Here is an 18,474-nt window from a genome sequence, read left to right as displayed (position 1 = left end):
ATACATTTCTTATTGGTACCATCATAACTTCCTTACATCATAGGCCATCTATTGTAATGATTCAGATATCTATACCACTTTTAGGGTATTTCATACACTATGGTATTTATATACTATTACGCTATTAGTAAACTGCACTATCTTGCCATATATCATATTTATTAGACATATCTTTATTTTGGAATCGATCATACAACCTACACTTCAGGTGTAGTGATTCAAGTATAATTGACAATGTTTTATCTCAATGTATACACTTAATATGACCAAAAAGTATCTTCAACGCTATGCAACATGAGTCATAACTAAATACAAATCAAATCATAAATGTGCAACATATCTTGATAATATATAGACAAAAGTTGGCATATAACTTTTCAAACTACCATTATAGGGATCATCAAATTCTTTTCGATTTTCCTACTTTTGCCGATTCTTCTCCTCCTAAGTTGGTAAAATATCTCATTTATAGGGGCGTCTAATTCTATACCAACTTAGTATATTAATTTGCATTAAAATTTATTTCATTGCGAGGATCACAATCAAAATTTATCTCTCAGGAGATTTATATTAAACAAGTTTTATCTCTTCTAGAGAACAATTTCAATGAAGAATCATTTCTTCATTAACTTTACATTGCATGTGTATTTATTATTACAATTTCCATAATATGTTCTCTTCTGGAGATCAATGTCAATGGGGAGACATGTTTTGTGCAGTTGTACGTTTTTCTTTCTTCTATTTCTTATGTGCTGACATAAAATAGCCCCAATCAAGAGATTAACCACTTGCATGTAAATTGTAAAGCCACTATATGGAGATCTTCTAATTCTTCAAATATTTTGATAATGAGCATCTTGTTACTCAAAATCTCTCTACACACAACTTGTTTTAGTGAGCTACTGGCCACTTATTATTACTTAGCTTGTTCACATGCAAAATTGTTCAAAACTAGCATATAATCTCTTGAAATTTCTTCAAAACAAACTATTAAATCAAAATATAAATATAGCTCAATCTCAACGTTATGTCTTGCCATTCAATTCATTATATATATATCTAACATGATGGAGCGTCAACACACAATTTCTTTCATATCAAGTGAAACTTCAAGTTTTCATGACGGGTAATTATTAAACCCGGATGGCCTAATTTAATTATCACATCCAGTCACTTCTCTAAATTTGAACTCTGGTCAGTTTTTCAACACTAGTGATCACTTTTATTAATATTACTTTATGCATGGCCATGAATATGATGTGATATTAGAACACCAACATGTGTTTCTTTATGTAATCGACAAGACAATCAACTAATACTTGATCCAAAATTTTATACTTTGCTGGAGCTTTGACTATAATCTTAATACATGCTAAGCTTGTTGGACATTCTATACTCTTCTAGAGTACTCTATATAATCATGGTACATATCCATTTTACTAAATATAATCTCTTATAAAGATCTATTAAAATGTATTACTTCCTCAAATTTGTTATTATCAATAATTGCTCTTTTCCTGTTTGAAGATTCTTATCTTTGAAATCTATTGGGCTCGGCTACGGCTACCACGCTTTAGCCGTGCTTTAGGTTCATAGTAATTGATGTTGTCCTTCTGGGACATTAATTTTAATTAGAGCATTTACAATTGGTATATAGCTAATGACATCTATTCATATCCATCTTCAGGATGGTATCATCTTGAAATATATTAATTAACATGTGGCCACTTTTATTAAATAAAACGTTAATATTTAAGTTAATGTATGTACCAAACTGACCATCAATATATGTTTATTATATATGTGCAAGGATTACATAAAATAATGAAATAAATACTATCTCCCCCTAATCCTAGCATGTGGGGGCATTAAATTAATCCAAGTACCTTTAAATCTCTTGCACCTTTTAAGCCATAAATTCTTTTATAAATGCATGTATCAAGCAAAGTAAAATGATTCTTATAAGACTCATATTCGTTCCTCTTGCCCAATTATATGAACCTTTATACTAAAAATTCTCAAATTAATATTCTAATAGAATTAAAGGAACTAAAATAAGATTCACTAAACCAAATAACTTAAATTAATAAATGACTGATAATAATAATAATGAAATATCCAAAAACATAAAAATATCCAAAAACAGATGTCCCACGGCCTCGACCACGACTGCTGGCATGATCTCTAGCCTTTTTCTCCTTCCCACTATGGGATGTCGCATTCGCTTCAGGAAATGGAGTAGAACCAGTTAGGCGTGATTCATGATTTTTCATTAATAGTTCATTATTTTGCTCAGCCACAAGGAGACAAGATATCAATTCAGAATATTTTGTAAAACCCTTTTCACGGTATTGTGTCTGAAGGACAACATTGTTTGCATGAAAAGTAGAGTATGTTTTTTCTAACATTTTTGCATCCGTGATTTTCTCTCCACATAATTTTAATTGTGATGTTATTCTAAACATGGTTGAGTTGTATTCACTCACAGACTTAAAGTCTTGTAATCATAAATGTAACCAGTCATAACGAGCCTTTGGTAATATCACAGTTTTCTGGTGGTCATACCTTTCCTTTAGATTACTCCAAAAGACTTATGGGTCTTTAACAGTCAAGTAGTCAGTCTTAAGGCCTTTATGAAGGTGATGACGAAGGAATATCATAGCTTTAGCCTTATCTTGGCTTGTTGCAGTATTGTTTTCTTTAATAGTATCACCAAGTCCCTTTGCATCTAAGTGTATTTCAGCATCTAACACCCAAGACAGATAGTTGTTTCCAGTAATATCAAGAGTAACAAATTCGAGTTTTGCAAGGTTTGATATGATTCACTGATATATAAAACAATATTATAAATAAATAATAACATATATATAAATATTGACAGTCTATATTATTAATAACAAAAGGAGAAAGAATCAAGCAACAATAGTTGCTGCCTTGCTAAGTGCTGTCAGTCTATACACACTACTAAAGCACCTCTTCTGTCTCTCTCCCCTTCTCACTTCTCTTTTCTCTCTCTTCCCCAAAAAAACATACCCATTTCATAAAGATCAAACATTTCAAACTTAATTACTCCATTTTCCATTAATTTTTTTTTTCTTTTCTATTTTAATCACTACTCATAGTTCAAAATAAATACATTACATGACATGAACTCCTAGCATGATTTTTAAAGTGATAATCAGAGTAATAATCCCATGCTATTATCACACAAATTGCAGGCAACAACTCACTCTATATTACTCCTCGAAACCGTACTATACTTCACAAAACACCAATTATACCAATTAAAACCATGACCCAATTAAACTAAGATTCAAGCAGCTAATTTAATCATTATAAGCTATGAAAGTCAAATCCAAGTGATATAACGCACCAAACCTGATGGAGAAATACACCACGAAACCGAAATGCACAAATAGTTATCTACTACAATGATCATAATTTATACATGGACTTTGATTCTTGAAAATTAGACAAGAAAACTGGAAGATAGCAGGCTCATGATGCACATAAGTCGCGTAAAATCGGTAGGGGGAAACAGTCCATAATTTAGTCAAATTAAAAACCGATTTTATACAAGGTAACTAACAATCGTACTAAATTATTTTTTTCATACGACTTTCTTAATTGTTCTAAGCCTAAATCATTCATTCTAAACTAGGTGAAATCTAGTCTAAGGGATAGTACTAGTTACCTTAAAATTAGAGTGCAAGAACGAGTACAAACAAGCCCAAAGAACAAGGATCGGTGGTATCGGCAGAGCAACGGTGGTTTCGGCAGAGGGATTTGGGAAATTACTTTTCTGGTTGATGTTCGTGAAATCAAGAGGTAGTTTGAGATCAGTCAATTTATGATGCTTGTGTAATAAAATAAGAAGAAAATATGAGAGGTGGAGAGAGAATAGATCAGATTTTTATTCCATAGAGTGGGGATATATATACATACAATATAACTAGGGTTTGTTTAGATAACAACAAACCCTAGATCTAAAATATTCCGAAATGATAAAAAGAGGATAATGGATATCCACAAATATTTCATAACAAATATCAATTATTATTAGAGTTGTTTGATTTTCTCTTCTTATGCTGATTGCTAAATTTTTCATTTTGAAAAAATTGTGCATCGCACGAGTCTAACCTAGTCATAAAATACATAGATGTGTGTCTCTTATATAGGCCTACAATAACAAACTTAAACTAAAAAATAGATAATGCTAGTACTTAGTGGATAAACACGGGCCACAATTTACTCCACCAAATAAACTGATTTCTAATATTCCTAAAATCTATTTTATTAAGGAGATTAATATGCCACTAAGGCACTAACAACCTAATACCCATTAACTCACTTTTAGGCACATAAAATAACTTAATTACAAATTATTTTGAAGGAATAATATCAACCCCTACTGGAAATTATATATTTCATATTTAACAACGCATAATATAAGATATTGAAAATTAAAATGGTTTTACAAATTTGGTCAAAGAAACTCAATTAATAAGAAGGAAATGCTAAAGTAAGGTTGATTGTACTCCATAATTTAGAAGAAAATATGTATCACTAAAAATAAATTATATTTAAATATTATTATTAAATATAATAAATTATAATTTAACATAGTCTAGTATTATAATCAAGTGCAATGCATAATCCCAAGCTCAAAATATCCATTTTTTTTATAAGAAACTTAGAGCTAATGCAAAAACAAATTAGATAATTGAAAATAGAATTGAAGAGTTGTATTCAATTTACCGTGCTCCAGTTTTCTAGAATAAACTTATTGAAAGAGTTTACTTAACTTCCTACGATTATCACAAATAAATGACATCAATGCTTTTAGGCGGAATTTTTTTTTCATAATAACGAGACACATGTACAATTTTGAAGAGAGATAATGTCAGCGGTTGTTATTTTAGTAATAATTCTAGATTGTCCACTTTTGGGCCTAACTTGCATGGATTTGTTTTTGAGCACCTTCCCAAAAAGACCTCATATTAATTGGAGTGCCCAATCACTTATTAGGAACTCATCTCTTCCTCATTCTTTTCCATGTGGGACTTGGATTATCACACCAACAAGTAACAACTAGCTTGACCATTGGATCTAGAAATTGTAATTAGCTTGGTCAAGCAAATAAGCGTTGCTGAAATTTTTTTTTGCCAAAATAGCATAAATAAAATGAAATATAAAAAATTTAATTAAGGAAGTGAAGTTCATTTAAATAGTTAGCTTTTCTTCTTCAAAGAAACAAAAAAAAAAAAACAAAAAAAAAGGTTAGCTAATAACTAGCCATTAGAGCTAAAAGTAGCTAAAATGACAATTAGCTTAAAAGCTTATGTGGCATGGAGTTGCTCTAAGACCCTCTTTTCTTCACTTCATTTTTGCTAATGAATTGAAATTATTTTTAATGAATTGACATTATTTTTACTAGACTAAAAATTATTTTACATAAACTGAAATTATTTTTACTAAACTTAAATTATTTTTACTTAAAATTACAGATTAAAACTTATTTTTGTTGATTCTCTATTATATTTATTCTTTATAGTTCCTGATTTTTACAAATTAAAAATTATTTTTACTGAATTGAAATTATTTTTGCTAAACTAAACTTATTTTTATAAAACAGAACTTATTTTTATTGAATATTACTATTTTAAGATGAAGAGAACAAGGCCATATATGCAAAAGTTTATTTAAAGAGAGAAATTAATAATAAGTCAACATATAAAGGAGTGTTTGGTTCACAAAGTTAAATGAGGCTAGAACCAAAAATGAAAACGTAATGGTACGAATGATAAATTATGCATACCATGTGTTTATTTTAACAATGAAATGAATTATTTTTTTTCCTTTTATTTATTGAATACCTAAAAATATTGATCTGTTTAAAAAAAAATTGATCTAAGTCAAACACATCTGCCCATAACCGTACTTGTGATTTCAATATAAGATAAAGCATTGTCATTTGTAATCTTATTAGATCCATCTCAATATGCAATTTCAATATTAACTTTTAATAATTTCACCAATACACCATTACAGAAATTAGTAATAGGGTTGTTCAACATATAATAGTCCAAAACCTAATTGGGCTTGACGAAAAAAAAAAAATGATAATTCAAAAACCTAAATTGTGCTAGTATTAAAATCAGATCAGTTGTAGATTTTTTTTTTGAACATTTAATGTTTCTAAAATAATTTTTAAAAAAAATTAAAAATGCTTGTTTAATAGCCTATTTATGGATTATAACCTAAACACTAAAAAGTTTGCCTAACACATTGAAGGAAAACTTAGTCATTTTAGAAGTTAATGTGCATAATTTTATATTCCCTCCATTTCATAATTAGAAACCTATTTCTATCTTTCACGGAAATTTAGGAAGTTGGTTGGGAGTACAAATATGCATGTGTGGTTAAAGAAAGATAGAGAGAAAGAAAAAGTGGTTGAAAATTATTGAAGAGATAGAGAGAGAAAGTGTTGGGAATTGATCCAAAAAGTACAAAAAAGAAAAGAAAAAGGATGACAAATCATCAAAAAGAGTGTATTATTGTCAAAAAGTACTATCTATAATTAGAAACAAACTTTTAATTTTGAACACCCAAAAAAGGAAAATAGGCTTCTAATTATGAAACGAGGGAGTACTAAAATTGATTCGAATCCAATTCAATTTTAAAAAAGGTTTTAGGCTAGGCCGAATTGAAGATCACAAATTAAATTTTGATGGACTCAACCAAATACCACCTCTGTTTTAATTTAGTTGATACCTTTCTCTTTGCACGCTTGTCAACGCACTATTTTAACGATTAATATCTCTAATTCTCGACATTGTAAAATTATAAAAAGTGAATATTAATAAAATATACATTAAGACGATTCAAACAAGATCCCACTTGACTATATTTTATCGTAACTATAAATCACAAAAGCTAGTCAAAATGTAAAAGTCAAATGGTGTCAACTAAAAAAACGAAGGTAGTATTATTGAAGGGCAATGATTTCATGAGCTTAAAATAAACACATTAAACAACATTATTGAAAATGAAGGGTAATAACCCATTTAGGTAGATTAACTAAGCTTTATTAATTTCTGATTTAAAAAAATAATAATAAAAAAAAATGTAGGACAATGATATATGATGAATAAATTGGTATGATTACTCAAAAAAAAAAAAAATGAATAAATTGGTATGAAATCTATGAATTTATCATTATCATCAAAGCTGCACGAAGGATGTGTGTGAACTTATCCACGTCATAAATGAGTATGCATTTTGCATTAAGGGATAACCTCTATATTTTTTTATAAATTATCTTGTAAAAGAAAAAAAAAAAATCTATAAATTGAAATAGAAATAATTAAGAGTAATGGATAAACTTTCGGATTTATATTAAACTTTTGGATTAAATGTATCCGTGTTTTGAACTGACTGATTAGTGATTACCTCGTATAGCTCAAAAAAAAAAAAAAAAAAAAAAAAAAAAAACCCGCAAGATATGCCAGAAAAATTGGTTGAAACTGATATACCATTTCTATCTTTTTAAATTCTCTCTCTTTCTTCTCAAAATCTCCTATTTATAATTTGTTTTCATAATTGATTATACATTTATATTGCGTTGATTGGTAAGTTCTGCCTTTTTTTGGTTAATTATTTCTATTATTGGATTGTAAATTTGATTTTGCAGTGAACGATTCTTTGTGGGTTTATTTAATTTCTTTATTTTTCTATGATTTATCTTTCTGGGTATTTGAAATTAGAAATTTGTGCAAATTTTACGAGTTGATTCCATTAAAAAAATTTCAGGTGTTTGATTTGATTAAAGCTATCATCTTGTTCCTTGTGTACATGATCCCTCCCCCCCCCAATTAATAATAGTCACGTTAATAGTATAATTTGATCCAGTAACGTGACAACGTGACCGAGTATAGAACCACCTACCTCTTGTGGGGTTTGTTAGGTTCAGTAAGCAATGTTTCTACTTTAAGGGTTTTAGAGATATTTATTTGTTGTTATTGATTGGCATCATATCCAGTTATGAAGATTAAGGTAAAAAAATATCATTCTTTTTGAGAAAATCCAAGTTTATCTATTTCATCCTTTTCTCTTTTTTCTTTCTAGGCTTTAGCTGCACTTTCTGATTGTGATTCAAGTACTATGGAGTAGTTGTTATTGGTTCTTATTTAGAATTGGACTGTTTTTTTGCTTTGCTTGATACCGTGACATTAACAATTCGAAAGTGAGTTTATAGCAATTATTGTATGAACTCATTTTCATTGTAGTACAGACTTACTCAATGCGGCTGAAATGTAGTTGTACCAACTTTTATACGTTCATAGTTTTGATCTTCTGATGTTGTAGCTTTTATTAATTTCCTTTTTTGAATCATAAGGAACTGGTACCTAGTAGGCTAGTAATAGAAATTTTTGTGCTGGAATCTGTGTAGTGAACTTTGTTTATGATCTTTTTTTCTTTTTAGCATACTGTTCTTAATTCGCGCTAAGGTCATCTAGGAGAGTAGAATTCTTCTCTTTGTCCAATTCTTGTGATATATTCCTGTTTACTGCAATTTAATTTGTGGCAATTGATTTTTTCTTATGGATCCTTATTGCTCTTATGGCAGAAGTGTGTGAAGCTGATCAGAATGGGGTTGCGAATGAATTTATTGCTCCTATGTTGTTTAAATCTGGCTTTATCTGCAGTGGTAAACATGCTTTAAGCGCTTTCACTTTAACGTTTCACATGTTTTTCATTTTCAGATTAATAAGTATAGCTATCTTATTCGCCATGTTTATATTTGTATGTAGATGGCTGTCGGTCCACCAACTTGTCCTGCTGAGGGTAGTGGGTGTGATACTGATGAGTGGGTAGGGGAGTTCTTCCCTGAAATTCCCAAAATTAAGTATGAGGTAAGGTATTAGTATTTGTATGAATCCAAGCTTAGATATCATAGTAAGTCTATAAGTTGTTCTTCATACACCTGTTATGAAAAACAATGCCTTAAGCTCTTTGTATTTGCACCACTTTTAGGGACCTAACAGCAAGAACCATCTGGCATTCAAATATTACAATGCTGAAGAGGTGATCCTAGGAAGGAAAATGAAGGTTGGTTTCAACTATCTTCCAAATTTAGGTTTAGATGTTAGAAAAAGGAAAATTTTATGTAAATAACGTGCTCCTCACTATTCTTTAATAAATCAAATCACAGGACTGGTTTAGATTCAGTGTTGCATTTTGGCATACATTCCGTGGAACAGGAGGTGATCCATTTGGCGCTCCCACAAAACATTGGCCATGGGAAGATGGCACCAATTCTTTAGCCATGGCAAAGAGAAGAAGTAAGATTGATGCACTCTCTAACTTCTAATTTAGATCCTAAATCAGAGGTCAAATTAGGTTAACAGTGCCTTCTTTCTTGCAGTGAGAGCTAACTTCGAGTTCATTAATAAGCTTGGAGTTGAGTTTTGGTGCTTCCACGATAGAGATATAGCTCCAGATGGTAAAACTTTGGAGGTATGCTAACTTTCTTAGACCTAGATATGAAGTTGAGTCTATGGCTTGATACTAAATAGGGTTGTAAGAAGTGCTGGGCCTGAAGTGAAACAACCCAAGTTTGATGTGCAATTTTCTAAGATCAATAATAAAAACCTAAATGCTAGCTAATTTGGGGTTGCTGTATGTTTCTTCTTTAATTTTCTCTGTTTCATTTGGTCGTTTAAAGATTTCAATTGTCTGTTGCAGGAAACTAACAAAAATATGGATGAAGTGGTAGCTTTAGCTAAGGAATTGCAGGTATGTTGTATTGATTATTTATCTGTATGCTAATTGATAGTATATGAATCAGGGATAACTAATGTTATGCAAATTGGTTTTGAGGGTATCATGAGAAACATAAAATGACTTGAGGATATACATTATGCCAGACTAAAGGAAGTTAAACTTCTGAATTCTTTTGTCTGATGTCTTAGTTAATTATATTGCATGAATAACCTGCCTGTATGAGTGGATAGCTCTGCTCAAGCTACACTTTGACTGATCAATTAATTCAAATATGGCAACTTAACAATGTGAATTTCTTAAGTTGATACTTATATTTACTAATACGATCTCTAAAGTTTCATGTAACTTCCCTTCACATGTCACATTGAAAATCTGTGAATATTTACAGCAAACCTTTTAGAAATCATATCCTGTAAACTTATTTGACGAGTCTTGGCTCAATTTTCAACAGGAAACATAGTGTATGGTTCTTGAGTGTGCTTCTATGATTCTATCACAACAATATATGTAAACTAATCTGCTCATTGAAAAGAAGCATTACCTATATCAATCTTTTTCTAATCGAAATGACATTGACTTCTGTAACGATTAGAGGGAATTCATTGTTAATGAAAATGTCATATACAACATACGTTACATATGTACTTGTGTAGGAATGTATTTTGCTTAGTTATTTTAATTAGTCTGTCTGTCCATCATTGACCCCTGTACTAGTCTGCACATTCCAAAAGTGATTTACCTAGGGACTGGTGGGGTGTGAATGAATTAGATAACTAGGAGCTACAGTTGGCTCCTTTGTGTATTTCCCTAAAATGTTATCTACCATCTTACAATCATTGATCCTCAGTTAAAGCAACAGGGTCTACTAGTTTACTACTTGTGCTGTAACGTTAAATCCATCACCCATGTAGAATTTTATTCACTGATTAATTCATCTAGCATCCTTAATTTGATGTGTATAGCTGTCCAGAATCCATAATTAAAATAAATCTCTTTTCGACTATTTGATGTTTTTCATGCTGATCTGCTATTGCCTATCTCCTGACTTTATGAACAAGTTTTTGATGTATTAGTTTCTTTGCATCATCAATCTTTGGCTCTTGTATCTGTATTGGAACCATTAAAAAATGTACGTTCTAGCCAACAGCTTAGTAAATACATTTGGAGTGTTAACATTTTTCGCTTGTTGATGGAGAATTGTATCTTTGCTTACTGTTGTTATACTGGTCTGTAAGTTCCCAATGATTTCAATGATCATGCCTAGTAGGGGTCATTAAATCTATAGCAATTAGTCTGTTTTGAAGATTCTTATACACAGAATCTCATTATATTTCTAACATGTCAGTATTTTATTATAGTCTTTGTTGTGCATGTCCTCAATATACTAGTAATTTTGTTATGTTTGAGTGAACTTATCCCTATACTGTTGTCTTGTGCAAAATATCTGTATACTGTTATTCTTGATTATTAAATAGTAAGGACCACCTGGGGAGTCTAGTTGGCAATCAAAATCTGTGGGTTCTGATTGACTTGTATCTAAAAAGCAGGGTTCCAAGATTCATCCCTTGTGGGGTACAGCTCAATTGTTTCATCATCCTCGTTACATGCATGGAGGGGCTACAAGGTATGAATAACCATCTTCCTAATCTATGTTTGTTAAAAATATTTGCTGCTACCTTTACAACTTTGAGCCTCCTTTTGCAGTCCTGAAGTCGGGGTATACGCATATGCTGCTGCTCAAGTAAAGAAGGCGATGGAGGTGAGTGATTGCTATTATAGTATTATATTGACAGGAGAAGTAGATAGGTTTCAATTTGGAGAATCATGCTAAGATCTCTTTACATGATACAGGTGACTCATTACTTAGGTGGTGAAAACTATGTTTTCTGGGGTGGTCGTGAGGGTTATCAGACACTTTTAAATACGGATATGGGAAGAGAACTTGATCATATGGTATGAGACATAATCTGATCATCAACTTCTGTTTCTACCCTTTAATGGTTTCTGCTTTTTAAATTGTCATACAGTATGATCTTCATTCAAATTTTTGGTATGGGACATTGAAGATCTGCACATTTTCTTCACCTTTTATTTCATTCTTTTGTGTAATTTCATCAGCATCCTATTGTTTTTCCATTTTCAATCACTCACTTCGGGAATAACCGTTGATGCACAATAATCTCTGTTTGACAGGCGAGGTTTCTTGAAGCTGCTGCCAACTATAAGAAGAAGATAGGGTTTAATGGTAATGTCTTGTTTGTTTACATTTTTTAGTCTAGAACAAATGAAGGGGTTGTACTGGATAAATATATGTAATTAATCTTTTTATCTGTACATCATGTCTTGCATTTGCTTTGCACTGATGCCATCTTTTTTGTATTCTTTTCTGGCAGGAACTTTGCTTATTGAACCAAAGCCTCAGGAGCCTACCAAGCATCAGTATGTTTTTCACCTAGACTTGTATTCTCTCTTTTTTTTTTCCTGGCATCTGAACAAGGTTATTGTTATTTAGGTATGACTGGGATGCAGCAACCGCAGCTAATTTCTTGCGTAAATACGGCCTTATAGGTGAGTTTAAGATTTCCTTTTCTTTCAATCTCTGGTCTTTGGCTTCTTCTCATGCAGAAAACCTAATATAAGGGTTCTGCTTTGCCATTGAAGATGAGCAATAATAGAATTTTTCTGCCAGTTTCTGTGCTTGTCTCTGAATCATACTTGACTTGTTGCTTTGATACTTAAACTGGATTTCATCTCTATTTTTGCTTTGTATCTAATGTCTATTTTATCCTAGTTTTAAACAAAGAAGTAGGAAGTACTTGATCAACTAATCTTAGCAAGGTTTAATTTGTTTTGGATCTGGATTTTAGTGGTCTGATGTCTGAAAATTATCGTTGCATATATGTACATGACTTGACGATACTGATACACGGATAATATCTTTTTTGACAGATGAGTTCAAACTTAACATTGAATGCAATCATGCCACACTATCTGGTCACAGGTATTTCATGAATTATTGATTGATTAGTGTCTGTAGAGTGTAAAATTTCAATGCTCCTTGAACAGCACAAAGGCATGTATAAATTTCTTGTTCTAATATAATGCTGATGTTTGCAGCTGTCATCATGACCTTGAGACCGCTAGAATAAATGGCTTGCTTGGAAATATTGATGCAAACTCTGGAGATCCTCAAACTGGTATAGCTATTTTTTTGTTTGTTGGGGAAGGAGGGATGTGAAGACTGTTTTACCCAGCTACATATATATGTAAAGATAATTTTGTTGCCTCACTGTGCATCTGGTTGCTACAGGCTGGGATACCGATGAGTTTATGACAGATATTGCAGAAGCTACCAAGGTTATGCTCACTGTCGTAAAAAATGTAAGTGTGGCCTCCAAGACATTCGTGTAGGAATTAAGAAGACCTGTTAGTGATCTGACCCCTTTTTTTTCCTGTAGGGTGGGTTGGCTCCTGGAGGATTCAACTTCGATGCTAAACTGTAAGTTATTCTTGTTTGTTTTTCAAAAGCGAATTTTTGTATGCCCTTATTTGTTGAATTCAAGACTATGTTGCACATAATAGAAACGTGAAGTAATTAAGATTAAGATCTAAAACTGAACTGGAGGCGCATCATTTTCTAAATTTATAGGTCACGGAAAGTTCCTGAAATTGGTTTGTTGGGGAAAAATAGGTTTATACAGTTTAAAAATTGACTTTAGTAGTTATTATGACTAAGAAAAAGACAGAGAAAAGGCAAAAGTGAATACAGGAGATCAAGCGGTCCATGTACAGAAAGATTTTCCGTGCATTGTTCTGTTTATTATTTTGGCCGATCTTAATAATGCTTGATGATTTTTTGTATTTCAGCCGAAGAGAGAGCACAGATGTGGAGGACTTGTTCATTGCACATATTAGTGGAATGGATACGATGGCTCGTGGACTGCGAAGTGCTGCCAAGTTAATTGAGGTAACGGTGCAAACTTTTGCATTCTACGCTTGTTCATTTTCTCTTTACCTGTTACACCTAAGCAATACTGTTGTTTATATTTCATAATGAAGGATGGAACACTTGACAACTTTGTGAAGAAGAGATATCAGAGCTTCGACTCAGAGATTGGGGCTTTAATAGAGGTAATCTTTCTGCTATAATTGTTAAAATGGCACATCTATTCTGTACTATGAATATGCATCATTCAGACATTAACTTGACAATCCCTCAACCAGGCGGGCAAGGCTGATTTTGAGTATCTTGAGAAGAAGGCCATTGAATGGGGCGAACCTAAAGTTCCATCCGGAAAACAGGTAACTAAGCCATTGCATTTCTCTTTTTTCATGGGGTGATGTTTTCATGTAATTATCTGGTTTTTTAATTAATCATTCATAACTTCTATTCTGACATGTTGCTCCTCTTTGTTATGTTGTCTGATTTGGCAGGAGTATGTTGAGATGATTTTCCATTCCGCGTTGTAGAGTGTGCATAGGAGAGGCTGAAAGAGCCTTCTACACCTTGTCTAAATTTAGAATAACATATATGTAAGGGTTTAGAGGTAGGGTACTAGTTCTTGTCTGCATTCAGTGTAATGCGTAGTACGTATGTTAAATCGTTGATTGACATTGCTCTTAGCAGAGTACTGTGAAATAAATATTTATGTTTCAGTCTCAAAATTGTTTATGATGCTGAACCTTCTCAGTTTATCTTGTTTCATACTCCGTAAACAATTAAACATAAATCGAGGGTCTCAGAACACAGAAGTAAGCAACTAATTCATGCAACTGTGGAATTGGTGTTTGCACATGTCAATCTCCATCCAAAAAAAAAAAGGAGAGGGGGGGGGGGGGGGCGGGCATCAAATAAGGGTTAATATATGAAAAAATGCTACCGTTAAGATAAGTTTATGTAAGTGAAAGTCGGACAAATAGTTGCACCTTATTAGACTACTAGTCGTGACAACAAATTTTTATAAACATCAGAATTTAGATAAACTATAATAGAACTGACGAAGTTAAAGTTGCAATTCATAAATTTGATCACCACCACATTATCAGTCAGATGTATGACTGATCAAAGACCTCTCATACAGCCAACGGCAAGTTATGGCCCAGTTAAACTGGTTGGGTCATGCACTAGTACACTCGATGGACTACAAGCTCCATCGCCCAGATCTCCAGAGAACTACGAAAACACACTAGACACTGCTTATATTGATAACATATTAGATGATTCTGGACTACACCATATCTGGTCGTGCACATTGATAATACGATATGAAGGATAATACTTCATATTATTTTCCTACTACCACTTGCAATCAGTAATTTCAAAACTACAGGTTGTTGTGCGCTTCAACAAATAACAACTTAACTCTGACTACTACTAGTTACCAAGATCAATGAGCCAAGTTCTGCAAATTTTCATACTTCTTTTCTTTATTCAACACAGAGGAAACAGGGAAAAAGAGATCAAGCTTGCCAATGATATCACAGCACATGGGCCAAAACATAGCCAGGTAGCCACATTTCAATATTTGCCCATAATGTCTGAAAGAGAACACGTATGCTCGAATCAGATATCTAAACTTCATTAATAGGGATTAAGACATGTTCTTTTGCATCTCCCTATGGAAGAGCTGCTTGAGACATATCAAACCTCTAGAAGCCTAATGTCATCTGTATATTAAGTATTTCTGTCTTCTGTTACAATTTAAAGTAATTTCACACCGGCTTCTCTCATGTTGTCAACCACTGCTTTGATCTTACCATGATACTTCTGTTCTCTCTTCAAGAACATTGAAACAGCAAGAATGTTCTTAACAAGCAAGCGCTCCCCAAGAATCTTCCCAATTTTTGCAGCAGCAGCCACATCACGCGTGATGCCCATGTTTGATCTCAAGGCCTTTTCCTGTGAGCTTGCAGAAGCAGCCACTGTCGCTGTTGGAGAGTGAATGACTTGAGCATGAACAAATTTGTTCGTGAAGTGCAATTTTAGCATGTATGGCTTCAAAAACTCTATGATTCTTGGAGCTCTGACCGGTGGAGGGATCACCATCTTGTCCTGCAATAAACTGTGCTACTCATTACCAGATTACCAGTATAAAATTTACAATCACTAAATTTTCTGGGGACTGAAAAGAGGTTATGACATTCAATGAATATGAAAAATTTCTTCCCGAATCACCACTCATGCAGCTACAGCAATAGAATAAACAGAATGTAGAACTCTCAGCTAGGCCCGTTCAATGGAACAGGAACAGGCCTGGGTCAAAGCAATTGTACCGAGCCACGTATCTGATGTTAAAGCTAAACTGTGTTACATCATTATGCTGCAAAAAAAAAAAAAAAAATTTACTTCTCTCTACATTGCTAAGCATGTCCTAGTAGGCTAGTAGCACAATTAAATGTTGTGTTACATCATTATGCTGCAAAAAAAATTTTACTTTTCTTTCTACACTAAGAACGCTTACGTATAGGAGCAATATCTAGATGATAAAACATCTTGGCAATCAGCATGAATTCCCATAAGATACTTATGATTGTTATGAATGAAAAGAGTAGGCAGAAACAACTATAGTTATCCTAAAACCTAATAGGGTAATATGATCACATAAAAGATAATGATTCATAATAAAACTTCCTTTCAATGAACCACTTGAATTCCAAAACTCAACACATACTATATACAGACAGAATTCATCATCATAAAGAAAGCCTTTCTCACAATACATTGACAAAGGGCTAAAAATCGAGACCCTGCCGGATCAAAACCACGCTCTGGCCAACAATTCAGGACAGAGATTCTTTCATCAAATGCACAAATTGGATATTCTACTGATAACAATAATAGTATTTCCAAAAACACCACCAAATTTGGCACTGATTTGATTAAAGATTTTTTTTTTTTCCTTGGCATTACCAATTGATATCTTCACCCCCATTTTCAACTATTATACAATCCAGGGTATTTCCTAATAATAAAAAATTAACCTAAAATTTGTGGATATAGTTATGAGTTCATGACCTATATGACAGCCATATAATACTGCCATTTTTTCTTTGCATTATTATACTAACAAATACAAGTGCACTTTAATGGGTGCCCTTACACAAACTAAATTAGGATAAATATTGGGTTTAATTCAAATTACTCATGAACCCTAAAAATAGAAATTCACGGATCAAATTGGGGAAAATAAACCATGAAAAATTTACAGGGGTACCAAATAAACCATGAAACTAACAAATTTACCCATCAATTGCAATAAGAAAAATTCAGATTCGGAAAATTACCTTGTAAATTAAAGCGCAATTCTTCGAATTAATAGCTAGTAATGGTGGCTCGACTAGAAGATGAAGAATGACGGATAACTATTGGTGCATAGTAACTATCGGCGAAGAAGGGTATAGGATGACAATTGTGAAATTAAAATGAACTGTGGCGAAGGAAAGCGGGTCATGCTTGTAACGGTATAGTGAAAGCAAAACGGGATGAAAAAAAGAAGCGGGAATTAAAAATGTGATCTCACTCCTACTTTTGGCAGTAAGAGATTGAAAAAGAAAAAAAAAATGGGAATGAAAGCAAGCTCATGAACAGTTCATGGCGACATCATTGTTCCCAAAATCTTCAATTCTCAAGACCAAATTGCAAATAATTTGTGGTGAAGTAGATTATCAGGATGAGAAATCCGTTAGCCGACATTTTGGGTGTCGATCTAGTTGAAGCATTGGGGGAAGATGGCGAAGTTGGCCATGGATGCGCAAGAGAATTGTGATTCGACGCTGAGGATGTAAGTCTTTACCTTTGTTAGTGTTGTTTTTTGAAATTGAGGGTTACAAATGAGTATTTGAATTGGGTAATTATAAAATGTAGACTCTTTTAATTAGATGATGAAGATGTTAGGGTTAAGACCCTTTGTTGTAAATTTCATATGAACTTCAATCCATGTAATTAAGTTAGTATATGGCTAATTGCTAATGTTAAATTGAGTAAATCTTTGATATGAATGTTGATTGTTTATTATTATTTGATAAAATGGGTATTGTAGTTGAGTTGTTGAAATTTGTTTAATGTATTATAATTTTTGGGAATGTGTTGGTTTTAGATTGGGAATGGAGTGAAGGATGAGTAGCTCCTAATTGTATGAGTGTAATAAATTTATTGTCCAAAATTATAAAAAAAAAAAAAAAAAGCTTTGAACTTGTATTTTTTCAAACCAGTTGCTGTTAAAGAAGGGAAAAAAAAAGTTTTGTTATGTGATGATATAGTTTGTTGGGTTTGGTGTTGTTGTGTATGTTTTTGGTTATTGGTTGTTTGTTCTAATGTTTTATTTAGAATGAGTCATGGTTGTGTATGTGAATTAGGTGGATGTTGGTGATGGATATGAAGATGGTGGGGAGGATGATGTATCTGTTTATGAGGAGGGATTAGAGAGTGATGATGGATTAAGAGGAGATGAGCAGGAGGATGAAGAGGGGGAAGGTTTTGAGGTTGAGGATAAGGAGGCAGATTATGAGGAAGATGAAGTTGAGCGTGGTGTGGAAGGGGAATTTGATGGGGCTGGTGCAAAAGGTTCCTCATTCATAACCCCAAAAAAGAACACGGTAATGGTGAACACCGTATTTGGTGTGGAAGAGGAAGTACCACCCCCAACTTTGGGCATGGTATTTGGGAGTTGGGATGAGTTGGATACCTAT

General features: G+C 32.7%; 2 protein-coding genes and 1 long non-coding RNA gene across 9 annotated transcripts; 1 reads left to right on the top strand and 2 right to left on the bottom strand.

Moving 5' to 3' along the window:
- Positions 1–1,897: 1,897 nt before the first annotated feature.
- On the bottom strand, positions 1,898–3,986 carry LOC110720634. The gene is made up of 2 exons (XR_002511342.1): positions 3,695–3,986; positions 1,898–2,224 (listed from the first exon to the last, which is right to left on the bottom strand). It is a non-coding gene; the product is annotated as an uncharacterized LOC110720634 (long non-coding RNA).
- A 3,378-nt stretch (positions 3,987–7,364) lies between these two features.
- LOC110720633 (xylose isomerase-like) lies at positions 7,365–14,481 on the top strand. 5 transcript variants are annotated; one of them, XM_021899684.1, is made up of 21 exons: positions 7,365–7,631; positions 8,633–8,710; positions 8,814–8,915; positions 9,037–9,111; positions 9,215–9,344; positions 9,428–9,519; positions 9,748–9,798; positions 11,334–11,410; positions 11,491–11,545; positions 11,638–11,739; positions 11,980–12,031; positions 12,180–12,225; positions 12,299–12,354; positions 12,736–12,787; positions 12,904–12,983; positions 13,097–13,167; positions 13,245–13,285; positions 13,654–13,753; positions 13,846–13,917; positions 14,011–14,088; positions 14,221–14,481. In XM_021899684.1, the coding sequence occupies exons 2-21, from the start codon at positions 8,651–8,653 to the stop codon at positions 14,254–14,256; spliced, it is 1,428 nt and encodes a 475-aa protein (XP_021755376.1). In that variant the 5' UTR covers positions 7,365–7,631; positions 8,633–8,650; the 3' UTR covers positions 14,257–14,481. The 5 variants fall into 5 exon arrangements, with proteins under 5 accessions (XP_021755376.1, XP_021755375.1, XP_021755373.1 ...); XM_021899683.1 differs by having other exon boundaries at positions 7,366–7,631; positions 8,630–8,710; XM_021899681.1 differs by lacking the exon at positions 7,365–7,631 and adding an exon at positions 7,968–8,055 and having other exon boundaries at positions 8,630–8,710.
- A 696-nt stretch (positions 14,482–15,177) lies between these two features.
- LOC110720632 (50S ribosomal protein L18-like) lies at positions 15,178–17,641 on the bottom strand. Of its 3 annotated transcripts, none has more exons than XM_021899678.1 (2): positions 17,071–17,641; positions 15,178–16,106 (listed from the first exon to the last, which is right to left on the bottom strand). In XM_021899678.1, exon 2 carries the CDS (start codon positions 15,830–15,832, stop codon positions 15,488–15,490), a length of 345 nt encoding a protein of 114 aa, XP_021755370.1. In that variant the 5' UTR covers positions 15,833–16,106; positions 17,071–17,641; the 3' UTR covers positions 15,178–15,487. The 3 variants fall into 3 exon arrangements, with proteins under 3 accessions (XP_021755370.1, XP_021755372.1, XP_021755369.1); XM_021899680.1 differs by having other exon boundaries at positions 15,178–15,848; positions 17,071–17,638; XM_021899677.1 differs by having other exon boundaries at positions 15,178–15,838; positions 17,071–17,628.
- Between the last annotated feature and the right edge of the window lie 833 nt (positions 17,642–18,474).

The sequence above is a fragment of the Chenopodium quinoa genome, unplaced genomic scaffold (assembly GCF_001683475.1).
Source record: "Chenopodium quinoa cultivar QQ74 unplaced genomic scaffold, ASM168347v1, whole genome shotgun sequence".
NCBI lineage: Eukaryota > Viridiplantae > Streptophyta > Magnoliopsida > Caryophyllales > Amaranthaceae > Chenopodium > Chenopodium quinoa.
Note: the sequence above shows the minus strand (reverse complement) of the source record. Positions and strands in the feature narration are given on the sequence as shown.

What these genes read in the sequence shown, in the direction of transcription:
- LOC110720633 (XM_021899681.1), top strand. An exon ending in ATCTGGCTTTATCTGCAGTG is followed by an intron (nt 8,711 to 8,813) that starts GTAAACATGCTT and finishes ATTTGTATGTAG; the next exon opens with ATGGCTGTCGGTCCACCAAC. An exon ending in AGCCATGGCAAAGAGAAGAA is followed by an intron (nt 9,345 to 9,427) that starts GTAAGATTGATG and finishes TCTTTCTTGCAG; the next exon opens with TGAGAGCTAACTTCGAGTTC.
- LOC110720632 (XM_021899678.1), bottom strand. Translation starts at nt 15,832, where the DNA reads ATGGTGATCCCTCCACCGGTCAGAGCTCCAAGAATCATAGAGTTTTTG.